This window comes from Sinocyclocheilus grahami, unplaced genomic scaffold, assembly GCF_001515645.1.
Source record: "Sinocyclocheilus grahami isolate Dianchi unplaced genomic scaffold, SAMN03320097.WGS_v1.1 scaffold426.1, whole genome shotgun sequence".
In the NCBI taxonomy this organism is placed as follows: domain Eukaryota; kingdom Metazoa; phylum Chordata; class Actinopteri; order Cypriniformes; family Cyprinidae; genus Sinocyclocheilus; species Sinocyclocheilus grahami.
Window position 1 is genome coordinate 1063301 of NW_015505605.1, and position 21835 is coordinate 1085135.

Below are 21835 nucleotides of genomic sequence, written 5' to 3' on the forward strand. Positions count from 1 at the left end.
AGAACATTTTATAGAGCCCTACTATTGTTTAAAAAGGACCCTATACAAAAAAAAAGAATAGGTTTAAAATACAGGCATGTGGTTCTTAATTTCTTTTTATTAATTCACTATTTGTAAACTAATGTTTACTGTTAATTTTTTAGAAATAACAATAGCATTTGTATTAAAACTATATTCACTGAATGTAAAAAAAAAAAAAAAAATCGAGAGCGTGCGAATCGAAATCGAATCGAATCGAATCGGGATATCTGAATCGATACCCAGCCCTATACAAGATCATATATTTGTCAATGAGCTCAGGATCGGTTGAGCAGCAAATCCTCCAGCATGGTCTGTCAGTCACCTCTCCTAACTCTCGACCTGTGATCAGTCAAGCTCGTGTTGGATGTAGGGTTGCAAAGTGTGCGTTTTTTCCATGGAATTGGGATACTTTTAAACTGTTGCCCTGGGTTGATTTTTACCCGTGGGTTAACAAATATGAATAGCATACTTTTCTTTCACCATGCAGCAAACTTAAAAGAAAAAATACTTAAAAAAAAAAAAAAAAAAAAAAAAAAAAAACTTTAAAACAAATAAAAAACCAATTAAACTGATCGTATTAATCAGTCATAAATTTTACTTTCGGTTAACAGTTAAACGGTTAATATGAGCATCCCTACCCCTCACTGCCACATGACATGAAATGGCAGTATGATACTAATGGACTTTAAATTTGGGTTAATGTTACCCTACACTACAGTATAACTTACTGTGAAGCTGTGTGTATTGTGAAAGCCATTATATAAATAGATATGAATTAGAAATATGACTTTGACTTTCTAAATACTTAAATATATCATGGTTTCTACAAAAATATAGCACAACTGTTCTCAATGTTGAGATTATTCAATGTTTCTTGAGCAGCAGAGATTATTTGAAATACAGTAGTCACATTGGTTTCAGAGGTTAATGGGTGATTGAATGGAAAAATGGAATCATAGATATAGAGGTCTTATTAGTTTTCTAGTGATCTAATGAAGGCAATGTCTCACTCACAGGCTTGATCCCTGCTGAGCTTCAGCAGCTGTGGAAAGAGACGGCAGATGCACGACAGGAGGAGAAGAGTAGAGGAGACAAATCCCCTTCTCCTCCCAAAACTCAGATCCTCAACCACCACTCCAGCACTAATGGACACCATGTGCACCGGCCTAGCCGGAGAGACAGGTACTTCATCATCATTATTTTATTGCATTCAAGCATGTGCCATTTATTTAGATTTATCCAGAAGTCATGCGTGTTGTTCTTAAAAATACTGTTAAGTATTAATACTTAATATTTGCACTTGATGCTCACTCGCTCCTAATGTTAGAATTGAGCGATCAATAGTGAATGAACAACAGGAAACTGAAGCTCTTCGGTAGCAGGTTAATTTACTCACCAAACATATCCTATATTAGATTAATCAGATATGTGCACAACATAAATATTACTTCATGCATCTGCACAAAAATATTCAAATGCACAAGTTAACTTGGCCGTGCTAGTCAGAATGTGTAACTCTAGTTGTTAATGCACTCTTCCTGTAACAACATGCTGAAACACCAGCAAGTAAAGCACAAAGAATTTACCACATTCTGTTTCAGTAGTGTTCTCTTTATTACTTACAGATTGACACTGCGCATTTTACACTAACTGTATTTTCATTATCAAAGTGAATCTAGGCATCACTGCAGACATTCAAAGCCATAGTTTTAGAGCATACCAACCAATAAGACCTCAAGGTACAGCCAAAATATTACCTTAACCATTCAGAAATAATTTAAACCAGTAAAATATTTGTTGTTGTTGTTGTTGTTTGGAAGAAATTATTACTTTTAAATTAATTTTTTTTTAAAAACAGCAGACATTTGTTTCAAATAATGCTCTTCTTTTAAACTTTGTTCAATAATTTATCAAACATTGTTTTCAACATTGATAATAAGAAATGTTTCCTGAGCAACAAATCAGCATATTAGAATGATTTCTGAAGCATGAAAATTGCTGCTGAAAATTCAGGTTTACATCACAGGAATAAATTACATTTAAAATTTATTAAAATCTATATAATAATTATTATATATTAAATTAGTGACAAAATGGTCTTAAAATGACAAGATTATAATTTTCTTAGAGTATTTGTATCACTGAAATTTAATATTTGATGACTAGTCAAACCAGTCAGGTTGTTGGAGGTTCCTAATACAGTATGTTGTATTAGAAGAATACTGTTGACAAATGTCAGGTGTCTTTAAAGCCATTTGTCTTTGTGGCTGTGTGAAAGGTGACAGTCAGTGGCAATGCATTCCCTGTGGGCCTTTCTTCATATACACATGAACACACCTCCATCTCCATGTTTGTCGAGGTCTAAACCTGTTTGTCTATATATTTCAGGAGCTTGTTTGTCAGAAGCACTTGACTGTTGTCAGTCTTTAAACACTCACTGTGTGAACATTGTCTATATAATATGTTGCTGCATGTGGACATGCTTGAGCTTGAAAAGTGTGTTAAGTGGAGAAATTGGGGTTAAGAACCAGCAACCTTCTGGATCCCCAGCCCTGAGTCTTAACCGCTACACCACACTACCCTGTTAACAGTAAATGCTCAGATTACAGTAGGTGCCATTGTGTCCTAGCGTTGCATTGATGTGGTCTGTATTGTCAGCAGAGCCCTCTTATGGCCCGCCTGTGATTGTTTTCATGATATTGGTGGAGGGTGAGAGCTCAAGGACTGTGTGGTCAGTTTCATGTGTCATGTAAACTCCTACCCGCCAGAGAGACGCCTGCAACTAAAACCTTAAGTGCAGCCGCTGGCACCAGAGAACAAACCCTTCACCCTTTCTAGAAGACCACAACATGCGGGCATTGTCTATCCGTCTCTCCTTCTGGCTTACTGAGTGACATGCAAACACACTTTCCCGATGATGGAGTGAGGGATGAAATGTAATCAATCCTTTAAAATCTGCCATGCTCCATTTTGATATCTATACTACTTAGGACTGTGTACTGGCAAGAATCTGGCGATACGATACGTATCACGATACAGGGGTTGCGATACTTTAAGCAAGGCGATATATTGGGATATTGCTTATTTTAGGAATAGGATATATTTTTAGGAAAGCAGTCATTAAAAACACACCACCATATGCAAACCTTAGCAAAAAATCAATAGGCCTAAATAAATAAAAATTATTTAACCAGAACACAATTAAAGTGCTTGCAGGATTCTTTAGTTAAATGTATAATATGTATAAAATGTATTTTTATAAAAAAGACCATATATATTTTTAGACCCTGCTTTAAAGGTTCACAGTTTAAGTTTACAATTGTAACATACAATGTCATAACATTCTGATCTGAACAAAAAATTACATCTGTTTAATATCAATGAAAAATTGTGGTTGCAGGATTCTAAAGAAAACAAAACAATTGTAAAACAATAAAATAAATACAGATGTTAAACATTCTCAGAACCTTTCAACTTGGATTTCACAGGTTTTTCAGTTTGTATTTATAAATACATGGAAAATACATGAAATGCGTGGAATTGCCGAGACCGCGACGCGAGAACTGCCCCAACTGCACAAAACGCCCCCAGCCGACCATAACGCCCCCCCCGCCCTGCGCGAAGGCTCTTGACGCGGGACGCGGCGGAACCGAGGTGGCACCTGCGCTGCGGTCCCAGGGCGGACGTTACTACAAAAGCCCAAATGACTCCACACTTCAGCTTTGTACACCGACAGCGAACTATATTAACGCTAACATTAGTGGCGTGCCCTAATGCTAGTATTTCCTGTCACTGTTTAAGTTCAGAGATGAGGACTGCTATCTAGCAGTCGGGATATGAACTCAAAACGAAACAACTGCCATAAATCTTGTATGATTTTTTTTTTTTTTTAAATATCGATATTCCGTTTTTGAGAATCAATACAGTATCGACAAAAAATATATTGCGATACTCACATGTATCGATATTTTCTTACACCCCTAATTCTACTGTAACGTTGAGTGCTTATTCCTGAGAGGTGAGCATTTGACATTGAGCTGGGATCTTAAGAGCCCCATCTGCAAGAACAAACAGTTCATTGCTCATATTTGTTTTATTGTCTGCTTGCTAGCTTCTTTGATTGTTCAGTGTGTTATAAGGATGGAAATAACAAAGTCTGTTTTAATTTGTCAAGTGTGAGTCATCTGCCTAGGCTGGGGTTGTGTTCAAGCACTGAGATAGAAAAGATGCCCGCTGTAGACGCTTTCTCTTTGTTTTGGTGTAAGGGAAGGAATCTGCTGGCAGAGACATACAGGGCTCTCTTAGGCGAGAAAAGGAGAAGGTCATGGTTCAAAGGACACAACCTTGCTTGATCCCAAACAAATAAAGCATTCTTGGCATTTTTTAAAATACAAAAATAAATCACTCTCTCAAACAGTCCACTGTTTGATACAAAGTCCTAAACATGTCCAGCTAGTTTGTCAGCTGGTTCTGAGCCGAAGAATAGAGCTTTATGAAAACATCTGACAAAATGCTGTCAGGGTTACATTTTAAACTACAGTTCGAAAGTTCAGGGTCAGAAATAAATACTTTTATTCTGCAAGGACAGATCAGAAGTGACAGTAAATACTGTATATTTGTAATGTTACAAACGATTTCTGTTTCAAATAAATGCTGTTCTTTGAAACTTTCTGTTCATCAGAGAATCCTGGAAAAAATGTATCAAGGTTTCCACAAAAAATATTAAGCAGCACAATTGTTTTCAGCATTGGTAAAAATAAATCAATATATTAGAATGTTTAAAGGATTGTGACACTTAAGACTGGAGTCACAAGAATAAATTACATGTTTTATAAGTTAGACATTTTTTATCTGTTTTTGATCAAATAAATGCAGCCTTGGTGAGCATAAGAGGCTTCTTTCAAAAACATTAAATCTTGCCGACCCCAAAAAGGTAGTGAAAAATACTTCAAATTTACAAAACAATCAGCTGTACAACAAATACTACCATGTCTAAGTTATTTAATTTATCATTATTTTTTATCACATTATAGTAATTGTGCTGCATTGATAATGATACTTCTGAAAAAAAATAATCATAATGCAAAAAATGTTAAGTAGAGCTGCACATGACTAGTTCTTTAACGATACTGCACTCACTGTGATTCATGCCTCACAAGATGCATCACAATATCGAAATATTTTGATTGAAAACAAGCCTGTCGAATGGAAAGACACTCAGCGGAAAGCATGAATCTGCAGTATCAGGTGCAGTCTTTCTTGCAGTTTGCCTCATCTTTTTTTCCATACCTTACTCTTAGAAGCATCTCTGACCACAGTGAGAAACTCTGGTTTCAGAATTTATTCTAATTTTCGTCTTTCTTTTGAAGTAACTGTAGGTAATATAAATTTAATTAATGCAAATACCTAAAAATCTTGATTGCTGTATTGAAAGATTGATGCAAAAAGAAAATTTCTTTGTTAACATTGGTTTTAATGGTGTAAATTATTATTTTATTCTTTTGATTTTGAGGTGAAAGATGACAAATGTTCTAGACAGGCTTTGTGAGATGCACAACTTCTTGACATCATCTTGGCATGTCCCAAATATGTGAGAGATTGCTTAAAGGGGTGGTTGATTGCGATTTCACTTTTTTTTAACATTAGTTAGTGTGTAATGTTGCTGTTGGAGCATAAACAATATCTGCAAAGTTGCAGCGCTGAAAGTTCAATGCAAACGGAGATATCGTCTTTTAAAATTCTGGCAGTTTAATGCCTACAAAAACGACTGGTAGGGACTACAACGAGCTTCTTCCCAGGTCCGTTACGTCACAAACCCAGATAAACCCCGCCCTCGGGAACACGCAACAAAGGGGGCGAGGCCATGTTGTGCTGCTTTACAGAAGAGGAAGAGAAAACTAGAGGTGCACGTAAAAATCTATTCATATATGAATCGGGATTCTGTCTTCTAATGGATTCACAAGTTTCAAAATCAATGTTCAAAAGCAGCAGGTTCTCAATCCTGTTCCTCGCATCGCCCTGCTCTGCATCTCTCTCTCTCTCTCTCTCTCCCTTTAAGAACAAATTAAAGTGTAGTAGTGTGATTTGGGTTGAAATGAAAGGAGCAGAGCCCTATGGGTCACATATGGCGCTTTTCCACTGCATGGTACGGCACGGTATGGCTCACTTTTGGGGGGTTTTCCACTGGGTACAGTACCTGATACTTTTTTCAGTACCACCTCGGCTGAGGTTCCAAGCAAGCCGTACCGTTACCAAAATGTGACGTGTAAACCCTGCTGATCACTGATTGGCTGGAGAGAATAGTCACTATCTGCGTCATTGAACTTGCGATACGAGACCCCAGACCCGCTAGATTTAAATCAGCACAGCCAGCGTAGGATCGGACACAATTGTTTTGTTTTTTTGAATGAACGCAACTGTTTTGAACGAGCGCACCTTTTTTTAAACAAACAAAAAATGGTTTCGTGGTCTGTCGAGGAAGTACAGACGTTCCTCTCATTGATAGCCGAGGAGCGGATCCAGAGAGAGCTTGATGGGGCGACGCAGAATGAAAAAGCAACGTGTATAATCCTGCCCACTTAAAGCAGTACTAAACTGCAATGGAAGCGTCGTGCCGAGCTGAGTCGTACCATGCAGTGGAAAAGCGCCAATATTTGCACAGTGTCACAACATAGTACTGTCGTGCAGGGGCATTGTCCAGTGCAATCCTGTACTATTAACCTTTAAAAAGTACATGACAGGAACCCAAGCACACTTCAGATTCTTCATTTATTGTGTTTTTGCTTCAGTTCTCAGGAGAGTCATTCCCAGAGCGCCCATCCTTTATACAGCCACGGCGTATGCAAGTGGCCAGGCTGCGATGCTGTGTTCGGAGACTTCCAGTCATTCCTCAAGTGAGTCAACAGCTCTCATCCTCTGCGTTTTATTATGCTGTTTGTCCTGTTTGGAGCTGTAATCTAATTATCATTTCTGAGTGTGCTTGCTGCCTTTTTTACAGCTCATTTTATGTGCTGCTTTCCCTTTTACCCTGTTCACTTGTTTTTTTTGTCCTTATTCACTCCTTCCACTGTCCCAAACCTCCATTTACTTGTATATATGTATATTCCGCCCATGTCTCTTTATTTTCTTTCCGTTTCCTTCTCTCTTTCCGTCTTTCTTTCTCTCTCTCTCTCCCCTGTGGCGTTGCAGCCGTGGGGCCCCTCAGGGTTGAGCTCAGTGCACTGATAAACAGAGTACCCATGGTGATCCTGGCCATCCCTCCCAAAACAAACAACAGGAGGATGTTTATCTGTGCCCCTTCCACTGACCCTGACCCCTGCACCCAGTCCAAGGCCCCGCCCTGTCTATTGCCACAACACTGCCTTTGTTCCTCAGCTCAGTTGCACTATTAAAAACATGTTCCAAACTATCACATCACACTGAGATTCACGTGCCACACCTGAGAACGAGGCACTTAGCCTTCGTAATAAGCATTTTTCATTCACAAATATGATGATGCTGTAATCACAAAAATTGCATTACTTTAGTTTTTTCAGAATATCAGATTCTCCCTCTTTATTCAATAGTAAATTCAGTACTGTATTGTTCTAAAAAGCAAGGTCTGGGTTGGAGGGATTAAGAAATTCATTTTTGTTTATATATTTTTTGTTAGAGGAGGAGGAGTTGTTTGAGGAAGTTGGTTGGATGAAAGCTTTGTGCAGATTTTCTTTGAATACAGCACCCTCTATTTCTCAATAGTAGTATTGCATCCTGAAAGTTCATTTTGATTAGTAATGTATGATGAACAAACAGGGAGTAAAAAGCTGAGGTAATGTTAAAATCATAATCGTAGCAACCTTCAACATAAAAAAAAATTAAACATTGATAAATATTTCTTGAGCAGCAAATCAGCATATCAGAATGATTTCTGAAGGATCATGTGACAATGGAGTAATGATGCTGAAAATTCAGCTTTTTAAAGGGGTCATATGATGCGATTTCAATTTTTCCTTTCTCTTTGGAGTGTTACAAGCTCTTGGTGCATAAAGAAGATCTGTAAAGTTGCAAAGACTAAAGTCTCAAATTCAAAGAGATATTCTTTATAAAAGTTAAAAGTCAGCCACACCTACCTAAAACGGCTCGTTCTAACACGCTCCAACATACCTACGTCGCTCTGTGGGAAGATTTGCATAACGCCGCCCAAACGTTCACGCAAAGAAAGAAAGCGCAACTTTTATTCTCGCTGTAGTTTTGTTTTTACTGTTCTTTTTAGCAGCATCATATGACCCCTTTAAAGTGTATTAAAATTGTAATAATATTTCACAATATTTCATGTTTTACTGGATTTTTGGTAAATGCAGCTTTGGTGAAAATAAGGGATTTTCAAAAACTTCTTACCAACACCCAAATCACTTTTTCTTTCCTTTTTTTTTTTTTTTGCGTTCATCAAACAGTTCAAATGATTTGCTTGAATCAAACTATATAACTATAATATTGTAGTATTCTCCTTATTAAAATTTGTGTTGGCAAATTAAACTAGACTTATATTCTTAGTCAACTTTGGGCAGGACAAGGCACGTTTATTTATGTAGCACATTTCATACGCAGTGGTGATTCAGAGTGCAAGAGAAAAAGAAAAAATGAAAGATGTGTTTTAATGACAGTCCTTATACTGAACGTCTGCATATGCGTGTTGTGTTTTTCAGGCATTTGAACAGTGAACATGCTCTGGATGACAAGAGCACAGCGCAGTGCAGAGTTCAGATGCAGGTGGTTCAGCAGCTGGAACTGCAGGTAAGGCTTTACAAACACTCAACACAATTGCTTTTGCTCCAAACGGAACTGGTTTTTGATATGGTGTATTTAATTCTGATTAGACTGAAGAAATGTTTGTTTTCTGCTTTGCATGTAGTTGAACATCCTGCTCTAATCTGAGCTCTAATCTTTTTCCTGTTCTGTATGTACACATAAAGAAAAATCATGTGAATGCTAGACAACAGAAAACTCCAGGTTTATCAGTGGTACATCTCCGTTGTGTTTGTGTTTGTCAAACAGCTTGCCAAAGACAAAGAACGCCTTCAGGCCATGATGGCCCACCTCCATGTCAAGTCTACTGAGCCCAGACCTGCCCCCCAGCCAGTACGTCACTTTATTTGCCATTTACTCTGTTTGATTAAACACATTTGTGTAGTTCTGAAGATACACTTAAGATTGCTGGTGAAATATTACACTTTTTTTTTGTTGTTAGGTGAATCTGGTGTCCAACCTCACGCTTGCCAAGGCAACCGTTCCCAAAACCTTTCCCTCTTTGAGTCTTTCCCAAAGTGCCACAGCCCCGTCTACACCCTTCACGTCACTCCCCCAAATGCCCTCAGTCATCATACCCACCAGCCTGCACAGCATGGGACCCATCCGCAAACGCTACTCTGACAAATACAACATAGCCATGGACCAAGGTGAGACTTCTGACCCACAGTCAGTGTAGTGCAGTTATCCAGGCTCTACAATAAGAATGACCCTAAATCAGTGTGAGAGAAATGTGGGCCAGTGGAACCGTCACCTGCCCTGTAGGGTTATTTCAACTTTCAGAAAAGGAGGATCCTGCTCTTTCTTCAGTCCACATGTAACATGATTTCAAGTCATAAAATAGTTTTCCCCAAAAAGAGTAAAAGTTCAATACAAAAAAGTATTTGCGGTGTATGCAGAAAAGGATAGGTCCTGCATGACTGTAACATTTGTTGTAGTAATAAAGTAATAATGTAGTAATAATATTTGTAATAATAAAAAGAAGATTGCTAGCATCTCCGCATGTAATCTTTTTATTTTTTGGATACAGAGCAAATTAATTTCAAATATTGAGTTTTTACTCTTTTTGGAAGAATTTATTTAAACATTCTTGCATTGATTATTTCTTTGTAAATAGATTTTTTAATCTATCTATCTATCTATCTATCTATCTATCTATCTATCTACGGTCTGTGTCTGTCTATAAAATGCATGGAATATGTATTTATGTATGTGTTAAGCTTAAAGTTACTACTTAGAAAGTTGCTACTTACTACAAACTTTAAAGTTTAGAAACTTGCAGCAAAAACTGTTTCATAAAAATCTATTTCACTTCTGATGCTTAATTTAAGGATAAACTGCTAAAAATTGCCATATTTTAACTCGGGGCCAGTGAAAATATTATGGCATGGAAAATCTGAACTACAGTTGAAACGTCTAATTTTTTTCTTGTTTTATTTTCTTTTTATAATGTTTTGTAACACATTATTACTATTGTTTTTAATTTGTTCAGATGTTTCCAACCTGTAAAAATGATAAACTATTGCACAAGCCTTTCTTTCTTTCTTTCGTTCTTTCTTTCTGTGAGAATTACGTCCGCATACATGGAAAACCCTATTTTCAAAAAAAAAAAGACAGAATTGCTTTGATAAATGAAGTGTAACGGACAGCACATTTCTCCTGTGTCTCATAGATATTGTGCAGAATAAGGAATTTTACCTGAGTGCTGAGGTCAGGCCTCCATTTACATACGCAGCTTTGATCAGGCAGGTAAGAAACCATCATCGAGGTCTGCACCATCATATCTGCTAAGACGGCCATCAAGCAGGATTTCTGAACAAACTGGAGATGAAGTTTAGTTAGACGTTTGTTTGTATCTTTCATCAACTGCCATATGAGATACATGCTCCCCTTTTTAATTTATAGGCCATTTTGGAGTCTCCAGAAAAGCAGCTAACACTAAATGAAATCTACAACTGGTTCACTCGAACATTCGCGTATTTCAGACGCAATGCTGCAACGTGGAAGGTAACTGAAAAGATACAGTCTTGAACGGTTTCCTGTGCCTTGGATCAGTTTGTTAATTTATTCTGTGATCTCAGAATGCAGTTCGCCACAACCTCAGTCTTCACAAGTGTTTCGTACGAGTCGAGAATGTGAAGGGGGCCGTTTGGACTGTGGACGAGCTGGAGTTTCACAAAAGAAGGCCACAAAAGATCACTGGGTAATTGCAAAGATTTCATTTGCACAGATTCCTCTGAGGTCATTGTTGCTGATGACACTGATGTCTGTTTTTTCAGATCACCTCTGGTGAAGAACATCCAGTCCAGTCTGGGTCAGAATCCCGCCCTGTCTTCTCTGCAGGTATGGAGTCATTAATGCACAAGCTACCGTTTTAATAGTTTGAGGTTGGTAAGATTCTTAATATATTATAAAATGTAATTTATTCCTGTGATGCAAAGCTGAATTTCCAGCATCATTACTCCAGTCTTCAGTGTCACATGATCCTTCAGAAATCATTCTAATATCTTTACTGTCACACTTTTGATCAATTTAATGCATCCATACTACATCCATACTTTGGAATGGTAGTGTATTTAACTTGTTTGTAATGTCAGTGTTATTTCCCTTGGTTTTAAAACATTGTTTCTCCTCAGGCAGCGATGGTGGACAGCAGTCTGTCCCTATATGGCTCAGCGTCCATGGGAGCATCGAGTCTGAAGGCTCTGGCCAGCGCACTGCATGAGGACATGAGTTCTCACGATCATGACGAGGGCTCCCACAGCGACTCCAGTCTGGAGCTCTCTCCTGTGCCCACACTGTGAGTCCACTCTCCTGCCTGTCCGACGTCACTCACATAAACCCTGAGAACATCTATCAGCCACTAACTGCTGTATTCAAAGATTAAAAAAGGCATTGAAGTTATTTTGAGTAGCGTTAGTAAGATGGGGGAAGATGCCCCCTTAAGGTCAAAGTGCATTTACTTTTAGAATGTGCAGGATGATGATGATGCATCAGCCTGTGTGTTGTTAGGGGAAATAAATAGTTGTCATAGGACAAAAAAAATTAAAAATTATTCTTATTAATAAATATAATTTTTATATATAAAGTGTCGTTAATGTAGAATACTAAATCAAATATTTAAAATTGTTTTGCCAATTTATTTGAATAATTAAATGACCAGTGACAAAGTAGAATCCCAGTAAAAAAAGATTTATCTGAAAGGTAAATTTATTCTATGACTTACATACAGGCAAATTAATATATACTTAATTTGCCCATATTTTAACTGAAGATATGTCATAATGGCAACACTATGAATGCAAAATATTTTCACCCTGTTAGCCTGTATGTTTTTAAATGTCTGAAATGCTAGTCTAATTTATAGGAAATATTGAATAACAACTCCATTATTGTGGGGCATCATCTTATCCTAAAGGTTTCTTTTTAACTTTTTACTTCAAAATAAAAAAATTTAAATAACTGTTCTTCCCCAACAGGGTTATTCTAGTTAGCTAAAATTAAAACCATACAATAAACATTTTCATTATTTAAATATTAACTGAAATAAAACCTTTCTAAAACCAGCTGGTTTCAAAGGCAACATTTCTCATTTTAATTTAAATTTGCTGTATTTAAATAACTAAAAATATAATAACAACAGGGTTATTATAGTTAGCTAAAATTAAAACCATACAATAAACATTTTCATTATTTAAATATTAACTGAAATAAAACCTTTCTAAAACCAGCTGGTTTCAAAGGCAACATTTCTCATTTTAATTTAAATTTGCTGTATTTAAATAACTAAAACTGAAATAAAAAAATTTATAAGAACTATAAAGATACTTAAGAGAAAAAATAAAAAATACTAAAAACGCAAAATCACTAAAACGTTCCATGTAAAATGAAAGCGGAAAATATAAAAATAAAATCTGATTCAAAATATTAATAAACACTAAAATAGTATCTCGATGCTGCTGAAATAATATTACTTTACAAATATAAAAAAAGTGATGGATGGATTTCTTTCGAAATGATAAATTATAATAAATATCTTTTATATAGAGTATACATCTTTCTTTCTAGATAGATATATATATATATATATATATATTTATTTATATATATGCGCATGTGTGTGTATGTATAGTGCATGAAATATGTATTTATATATGTGTTAAGTTTAAAGTTAGAAAAAAGTCAGAATTACAAGATAAAAACTCAGAATTTAGATAGAAACAGAATTACAAGAAAAAAGTCAGAATTACAAGATAGAAACTCAGAATTGAGATATAAACAGAATTACAAGATAGAAACTCAGAATTACAAGATAGAAACTCAGAATGTAGATATAAACAGAATTACAAGGGGAAAAGTCAGAATTACAAGATAGAAACTCGGAATTTAGATATAAACAATTACAAAAAAAAGTCAGAATTACAAGATAGAAACTCAGAATTTAGATATAAACAATTACAAAAAAAAGTCAGAATTACAAGATAGAAACTCAGAATTTATATAAACAGAATTACGAGAAAAAAGTCAGAATTACAAGATAGAAACTCAGAATTGAGATATAAACAGAATTACGAGAAAAAAGTCAGAATTACAAGATAGAAACTCAGAATTGTGAGATATAAACTTAAAATTTCAAGAAAAAGGTTAGAATTGTGAGATAAGTCGCAATTACCTTTACTCATTTATAAAAAAAAAATTCAATTGTGGCTGAAATAAGTTTCCAATAGAAACCGTGGCACCTCCTTTCCAGTTAAAAGGACAAAAACACACTGAAATTTGGCTTCTGAATAAAATAAACATTTTCAACCATAATTTAGTGTGTCAAAACTCAAAAACCAAGTTGACATCAATATTTCTAAACTGATGATTGTCATACTGCGGAGACTGCTATCTGTGCAATTCAGAAGTTTGAGTGCATATAACAGATTTATTTTATTCATGAGTCAATAACAGTGCTTTATATTTTTGAAAGCCCCTGCTGCCAGGGTTGTTTAACAATCTTAGTGATTGTATTTCATAAAGTCATTTACAATCCCATGAACACCAAAACAGCTCTATAAAGGCAAAACCACAGCAGACGGCTGGCTTTATTTTGGTTACATTCTGTAGTATATTTTGGTTTTAATGTGTTTTGGCATCATGTTAGTCAACAGTAAAGCCCTTGTCTTTGCCGAAAAGTCTTAAACTTGACAGAAGGTGCAACATTACAGTCTCGTGGTGTGCGGCAGTGTACGTGAAGATAAACCATCCTCCTCGTCCCCGGGGCCCTAGCGTCTCTGTGGTGCCAGCATTACTTTGTTAATGAAGTTGACGATGGCAGTCGCGGGCTGTTCGGGATCCAGCTCTGCAAAAAGATGGCACACATTCTCCGCCACACTGCCGGGCTTCTTGGCAACAAAACCAAATACTCTGAGAGGAGACAGAGAGATACGCGAATGAGCGACTGGGGATAAAATATCAGTCTTGCAATCCAAATGAAGAGTGAATGGACAGACAGGATGATTGGTACTATGGTAATATAAGAGTAAATTAACATGCACATAAGCACATAATCAGTTTCCTATCAGGAGCAACATAGAGGAAACAAGCTGTCTGAACAGTCCAGACGACATGCATATCATTTAGACTTACTTAGAGGTCGTGCTGTCTGAGTTAGTCCACCTACGGCAGCAAGAGGGAGACAGAGACAAGACTGAGGAACAGACTCACACACACACACATATACACACACACACACACAACACTCTCACACACGGGACACTGCAGACACACATGAGCATGCTCTCAATCTGAGGACAAACACATACTCTACACAAGTACTGTGCATATTTAGTGTAATCTTGTGGTTGTAATATATTTGTGCTGCATGTGAATTCCATTCTGATACATTTCCTATTGCAGTGTGAAATCGAGCTCATGTAGCTAGAATTATTTGATTTCATTTACTTGTGTAGAGTATGCTTTGGATGTAACACACAATGCTTTGAGGCTTCATTTTGGAGGTCTTTGTAAATTGTAACTGAGAAGCTGTTTTTAAAGGAATAGTTCACCAAAAAATGACAAGTTTCTGTAATACATCAATAATTAAAACAAAACATCTTCAAACCATTGCTTCTGGCTAAAATATGAGTACTCTATCTATAATATTGCTTTGGCCAGTGAAAAAGTTGTCTTCTGAATCAAGAGAGAAACATGCACAAATGTGTCAGTGGATTTTGATGAAACATTTTCACTGGAGGAAGGGTTATTTTGGATTATGAACTCATATTTTGGTCAGAAGTGATGGTTTAAAGTTAAAAACGTCTTGGGTTTGTTTCTTATCATTTTTCTCTTCACAATGATAGACTGGAGTCATGTGGATTATTGTGATGTTTTTATCAGCTGTTTGGATTCTCATTCTGACGGCACCCATTAACTGCAGAGGACCAAAAGAAGTCATGCAAAATTAAAAAAAAAAAAATCTATTCCCATGAAGAAACAAACTCATCTACATATTGTTTGGCCTGAGGGTGAGTACATTATCAGTAAATTTTCATTTTTGGGTGAACTATTCCTTTAAGTTTGCTCATAGGCACCTACATTTTTTGGGGCTCATGCAAATTAAAAATGCTCTTTCCTGTAACATCTGGTTTAATGTTATTGCCTCAAATTCTTTAGATGCAAGACTGGTAGCTGTGTGCCATGAAAGAGCGTTAACAAAATAAAAATCACAGAGCCCAAACAATTTACAGGGTTCAAAGTGATGGTTTAAGAAAAGAAAAGTGTTTTGTCTGCACAGGGTGGGTTTGCATTTCAAAGCCCCAAAGCTTGTTTTACATAAAACTGGAAATATACACACATAAATGAGTAAAAAAACAAAAAAAACATGTATGCACATACTGCACACACAGACAGAGCAGCCCACACAAAATCATGCACTATCTGATTAAAATTTAGAGCTACTACTAGTTCTAGGCAGGCAACTGTTAAAAGAAAAGAAAAGAAAAGAAAAAAACAGCAACACAATAGAAAAAAATACAAAATGTAATACTAAAATAAAAGAAAACAAGGACAAAACAAAGAAAAACAAAACAAAACAAAAGAGCAAAGCAAAACAAAACATCAAACAAAAAATATTAATAAAATGTAGAAAAATATATATATCAACAACAAAAGAAAAAAGTAAAACAAAGCAAAGAACAAAATAAACCAACCAACCAAACAAAAAAACATTACACAACAACAAAAATAAATACATTTAAACGAAAAAAACAAAATAAAGAAACAAAAACAAAATCCTCCTATATCCACATTTTCCTTTGTGTATTTGCATTAACGGTTTAATTAATGGTAATTAATTGTAATTGCATAGGATGTGGAATGCACTGCAAACTTTGCATACTGTTGTACAACACACTTTAATATAAAATAATGTAATAACAAATAACCACGTTTGAGAAAACGTAGAGTAGATATATAAACCACACTTGTACGCCAGTTCGCATTTTTGCCACCGCAATCTCACCTCCTGTCTTGTGGGTCCATACTGCTGAAAGTCACGCTGTTGATTGGATAATGTCTCCTGAAAAACACCCTGAAAACCCCGACCTCTCATAGTCAAACTCAGTGTGACAGTCTGTCCTCACATTTCCACATGTTCATTGAAAACTGAAAAATGATATGGTTATACTTATAAAGAGAGACGAGTGGGTGTACCTGCGCTGACTGTCCGTCAGTGTAATGCCCTGGGCTGACACCTTAAAGTGGACCACTGTCGCAGAGGGCCGAGGGCTGCGTGACATTGTGGCCCCTGTGGCCTTAGCGATAGCCTGGGGTCCTGTGAGAGACTCGGTCTCAACGGAGTTCAAGAACAGCACATTGCAGGCTGAGGAGAGACGTCAGAGGTTATAGAGCTTACAGTAAGAAGTAACACATGAGGACAGATGTGCTGGTTCACACTCACCTGCTCCCTGTTTCAGAAGGTCTGCAGCTGTACTCATGTTACTGACTGGCTGAACCTCCACGACTTCACCTATTGGGTCTGAGAGTGTGACATCATGATTTATAGACCAGTCTCTGAGATTCAAACACTGGCAGTTGTGATCTTGTGATCATATCTGTTTACACTATGGTTAAAAAGTGTGGGAATTTTTTATCTTATTTTTTTGGTTTGTTTTTGAAAGAAGTCTCTTAAACTCAACAAGGCTGCATTGATTTTATAAAAAAAAAAAAAATACAGTGAAACAGTAATGTAAAATATTTTTACAAATTATATCTGTTTTCTTTTTTAATACATTTTAAAATGTAAGTTATTCCTGTGATGCAAAGCTGAATTTTCAGCATCATTACTCCAGTCTTCAGTGTCACGTGATCCTTCAGAAATCATTCTAATATGCTGATTTGCTGCTCAATTTATTATTATTATCAATTTTGAAAACAGTTATGCTGTTTAATATTTTTTTGGTAACCGATACATGTTTCAGGTTACTTCGAATGACAGAAAGTTCAAAAGAACAGCAATTATTTAAAATATATATATTTATAACATTATAAATGTATTAAATGTCACTTTTGATCAATTTAATGCATCCTTGCTGTATTAAAGTAATAATTTTCTTTAAAAACAACTGGAGCTGTATGTATAATATACACATGTATATAACATTTTAGAGCTGTATGTACAGTATAATATACAGTACTAAATGGTAATGTATGCATAATATTGTGTATTGAGTATGTGTTTGTCCTCATTTTCCCCAATATTTTTTTAGTTTAGCTGTCTAAAAATAACTCCTACTGCAAAATAATACAATAGACAATAAATAAGACAAAAAATAGATGACACATTATGTATATTATCTGTAACTTATCTATAACTATAGTCTTTTATCTATAACATTGCCATGCAAGAAAACATACAGTCCAAGCAGTGTAGTCTGATTCACAAACATGATTCTTATGAGTGGTTCTTTTGATGAATCAGTCAAAAAAGGAAAAAAAAAACTTCTGTCAAAGTGTAGTTGAACACAGGTGCAAGGAAGTAAAATCAATCAATTTAATAAATAAATCTAGCATAGCGTTAGTTCTGGCAGGTCACGTTAGTCAAGCTCGCATCAGCTGACTCTCAGCTGATCCCCATCAACCTATGGGAATACGACACCTATCTAAGTATTCATATATAAGGTCCCGCAGTAGTATCAGCAGTTTTCGCATTGCTCAATAACTAATTACCCTCCTCCATCCCCAACTCCTCCTCTGTCAGTCAGGATTCAGCCTTCTGATTCTCCTTTGAATCAGACTAATTCTAAAATGTGTACATAAAATTATTGAACTTTAACGATATCTGCAATGCATTTATGTTGGTTCTGTTCTGTTTACCCTGGGGTGGGGGTTATCGCTGCTCTCCCTGCTCTCATCCATGCTAGGCTGCATGGATGCGCAGGGAGTTCTTGCCCAGAACGGAACCATACTGCCAATCCAGACTGTAAGCTAATTGTCAATCATCTTTGACGATAGTGGTCCTGACAGAAATACTGTTTTGTATAGTATGTAGTAAGAATCTACAGAATGCAGAATATTATGGAAACTAATGTATGTTGTGTCTGTGCTTTCATCGTTTAGAGATATCTCAGCGTGGTGTTGACGTGTGGCGTTTTGTTTACCTTTCTCTGGGATGCGGAGGGCACAGGGCAGAGAGATAGGAGTAATCGAATGCTGATACACCAGTGCTGAAAGACTCCCTACCAATGACAAAACACACACAGAGGACCTCAATACTTAGCTTTCATAACATTTCAACTTTATTTACCTTTAAAACTGATGTGCCAGATTGCAAAAGCCCCAGAATGTAGCCAGGCGGCAAGTAATTGCAAGCATAAACATTTTTTTTGGCTTTCTAATATAGAAAAACAAATGCTACATCAAAGATATGAGCTTGATCTCTACTTCTACAACTCAAGGTTGTCCGTTCACTCTTTTTATGGAACAGCGTTCTGAACTATTTGGCATATTCAGCACTCTGCTAGAGTACATGACGGAGATATCATGGAGATTGGACAGTATTGCTGTCTGAATACCTTGCATGCACTGAGCAAACTGATCCCCCCCTCAGATATCTCAGGAAAGTGCAAACTCATTTTCACACAAACCTAAGCTCAACTTTCAAACAGCTTTATTCAGGCTGGCTGTTCTATTAACTCCAACTTTGTACTCAGATATTGGTCTTCCAGATAAGGTTTAGGACCACAAGAATTTTCATAATAAAATGTCAGGTTTGGAATGACATGAGGGTGATTAAATGATGAAAGAATTATAATTTCTGTGTGAATTATCCCTTTAAGCTGAACCAGGACTAAGCTTAATCAGTTTTTGGCGAGCCAACCCGTAGACTTTCATAGAGAATTCCGAAAACTGCTCACCAAAGTAGGGCTCATTTTGACAGCCCTTAATCTTCACTCCTCGAGGCCCTGTCTCAATCAGGAAGTGTCGAACCAGCTGTTCCAGAGGGTCTCCTCCTGCTACCAGACAGGAAATTATATCTTTAATGCAGACTATGATGCTAATATTGATTGTATGCCAAATCATGACAACCCTTCGAAATATTGCACTTCAGTTGTGATTAATGGACATTTAGATAAACACATATCTCTGTTTAAAAGCAAAAGTTACACAAAACATTTTCAAAACAGTTCTCAATGCTTTCTCAATTAAATATTTAGTTAAATTGTACAAAAATAAACAGTGCACTTGGTCCAGTATTAATTATGACAATAAAATATTCAAGACAATGAAAAGCTAAAATTCAAAGTTTATCGTGACTTTGCTTTTGTAGCTACAAATTAGTCACAATCATTTCACTGAATTCATTTTAATTCTACTTACATTTAAATTTGAATTGCACTTCTACTTTGTGTTTGCTGCCTCAATTCAAATGGGCAATGACATTCTCAGTTCAAATCTGAATAGAGCACAACCCTATCAACCAATTTGTTTGTCCAATCAAAGACAATCGTCATTATTTTTGAAATTCTGTTTGGTCCAGAAATGACACACTTCAGCTTTTTCTCAAAATTCTTGTGATGTTTAGCTGTGCTAGAGTACTTCAGGTGCAGTTGTGTGTTTCCTGTGCAGACAGAGAGCTTTGGAAGCAACACAGAAACAAGATAAATGTTTGTGTGGAAATGCCTGCAGATGTGGCGTACCTTTGCTGCTATGGTTATTGACGTTGGGGGGTGTGCTGGCAACTTTCAGGGCCAGACCGTAGGCCCCCTGGAAAGAGTTACTGTCTCGGATGAGGAAGGCCCCTGGCTCTCTTTCCTTCAGTGCTGCTATAGCTGTTGAACAGAGACAGGACAGTTTAATGAGACATCGCTATTTAAAAAAAGATCCAAGCATATGGAACAACAATCTGTTGCAGCATGTACAAAAACACTACAGCACAAAAGTAAGCATCATTATTAATATTGCTCATACTGAGGGTTATGAAAAGTGCAAGGATCACTAATAAGACATGGCTGCAATTGCACAAGCAAAACTGTTTATGCAAAGATTAATAGCAATCAGCAATAATGCTGGGTATTTGTTGATTGACATGTCCTGATTCATTTTTGGGATATTTTTGGAAGGCAACTCAACAGCCACATCTTGTCATTATTTTGCAGTATACTGCCATTTTATTTTACAAATGTAGATTGTTCTTATTAGCAGCTGGCCTGGAAGGCGTCTCTAAACTGCATTTAGTTTTATACAGTTAAATTATAAGACAACAGTGGTTGTCTCACCTTGCTCTCTGGAGATGCCAGGTTTATACCAAAATCGAGAGCTGTCCTGCACAAATTTCACACTGACACGGCTGCCCATCTCACCCTCCACACCAAGTTCTCCCTGTCCAGCGGACACAGTCAGCTCTCCTACTGAAGGTGAGAATGTAACGTGGTGTTGGCCAGAGGGCTGATGACTCATGGATGCCCTCAGCGATCCAGACCTCCCGTTGGGTGATCCTGACAGGCCGGATGGGCGGCGTTTCTCAGGGAGGGGAGGCTGTGGGACGGAGGCGGCTGGGCACCCTGAGTAGGAGCCTGGTGGAGGAGATGGGGTGCAGCAGGCTGGAGAGATGGGAAAGGTGGGAGTGGAGCTGGGGCTGCTGTCCATACTGTGTCCTGCAGGAAGTGAGGTTTCAGAGCCCAACATCAGCTTCCTACCCAGTGTCGCAAAACCAGGCACTGGGGGTTCAGGGGAAGAAGAGCTCTCGTGTTCGCCAGTGGGTGGCTGAGGGGATGCAGGGGCAGAAGAAGCAGAAGGGGTGTCTGGTTTAGGATATGGTGATACTCCATTGCTCTGCGAGTGAGCTGGGATGGACTCGGATGGGATGGGAGAAGAGGGACCTGGTGAGCGTGCTGGTTTAACAGTCTCGGTTGATTGTGGTACCATTTCCCCTGTGGGTGGCACTGTAGCAGCAGTAGGTGAGCTGTTTGTTTGTGAGTGGGTGGATTCTGATGAAAGTGTTAAAGGGGTGGATTGTTCTGCTGAGATTTGTGGGGTGGAAGGTGTCGTTGGCGAGGAATGGGCAGAGAGTTGTTGGGCAGTGGTGGGTGTGGCAGGAAAGGGGTGTATCTCAGGAATCGCTTGACTGGAAGAAAGTACAGTTTGCCGAGACCCCGGACTGGTACTGGTGGACTGTAGGGCAGGTGGGTGCGTCCTGTTGTGGGAGTGGGCCAAACTGCTTTCACTGTTCACCTCTCTTGACTCATACTCACGGACACTCAGGCTAGGACTGAAAATGGAAGAAGAAATCAACACAATGTTAACTAAAGTCAGCAGGTAAAATTTTCATCTACTGTAGGAGTAGCCAACTGTGCTCCTGGGAGCTACCAGATTACAGATTGCCAACCCCACTCCAACACACCTGCTGTTATTTTCAGGTAACCCTGACCACCTTAATTAGCTGGTTCAGTTTTGTTTGAAGGGTTGGAGATTAAGGTTCAGGTGGTTTAGGTGTGTTGAATTAGGGTCAGAGATAAACTCTGCAGGAGTAACCCCACATCTACTTATA

At 37.4% G+C, this 21835-nt stretch overlaps 2 protein-coding genes across 11 annotated transcripts in view; one reads left to right on the top strand and one right to left on the bottom strand.

Annotated features, from left to right (window-relative positions):
- LOC107551537 (forkhead box protein P1-B-like) overlaps positions 1-11631 on the top strand; it is a 45336-nt gene extending 33705 nt beyond the window's left edge. For all 4 annotated transcript variants that reach the window (XM_016233158.1, XM_016233157.1, XM_016233159.1 and 1 more), the window contains 10 exons: positions 1038-1203; positions 6810-6914; positions 8706-8793; positions 9055-9138; positions 9248-9455; positions 10478-10554; positions 10711-10812; positions 10887-11008; positions 11085-11148; positions 11442-11631. In XM_016233158.1, coding sequence (XP_016088644.1) covers positions 1038-1203; positions 6810-6914; positions 8706-8793; positions 9055-9138; positions 9248-9455; positions 10478-10554; positions 10711-10812; positions 10887-11008; positions 11085-11148; positions 11442-11609 — 1184 coding nt within the window. In that variant the 3' untranslated portion in view covers positions 11610-11631. The remainder of the gene's footprint in view (positions 1-1037; positions 1204-6809; positions 6915-8705; positions 8794-9054; positions 9139-9247; positions 9456-10477; positions 10555-10710; positions 10813-10886; positions 11009-11084; positions 11149-11441) is intronic.
- Positions 11632-14019: 2388 nt separating this feature from the next.
- Positions 14020-21835, bottom strand: part of LOC107551538 (tensin-2) — a 55934-nt gene continuing 48118 nt past the window's right edge. For 5 of the 7 annotated variants that reach the window (XM_016233161.1, XM_016233168.1, XM_016233166.1 and 2 more), the window contains 9 exons: positions 20565-21556; positions 19986-20117; positions 19203-19301; positions 18447-18524; positions 16748-16825; positions 16501-16669; positions 16310-16378; positions 14437-14466; positions 14020-14214 (listed from right to left, as the gene is read on the bottom strand). In XM_016233161.1, the coding sequence (XP_016088647.1) occupies positions 14073-14214; positions 14437-14466; positions 16310-16378; positions 16501-16669; positions 16748-16825; positions 18447-18524; positions 19203-19301; positions 19986-20117; positions 20565-21556 (1789 nt within the window). In that variant the 3' untranslated portion in view covers positions 14020-14072. The remainder of the gene's footprint in view (positions 14215-14436; positions 14467-16309; positions 16379-16500; positions 16670-16747; positions 16826-18446; positions 18525-19202; positions 19302-19985; positions 20118-20564; positions 21557-21835) is intronic. The other 2 variants (XM_016233163.1, XM_016233164.1) reach the window with 2 other exon arrangements.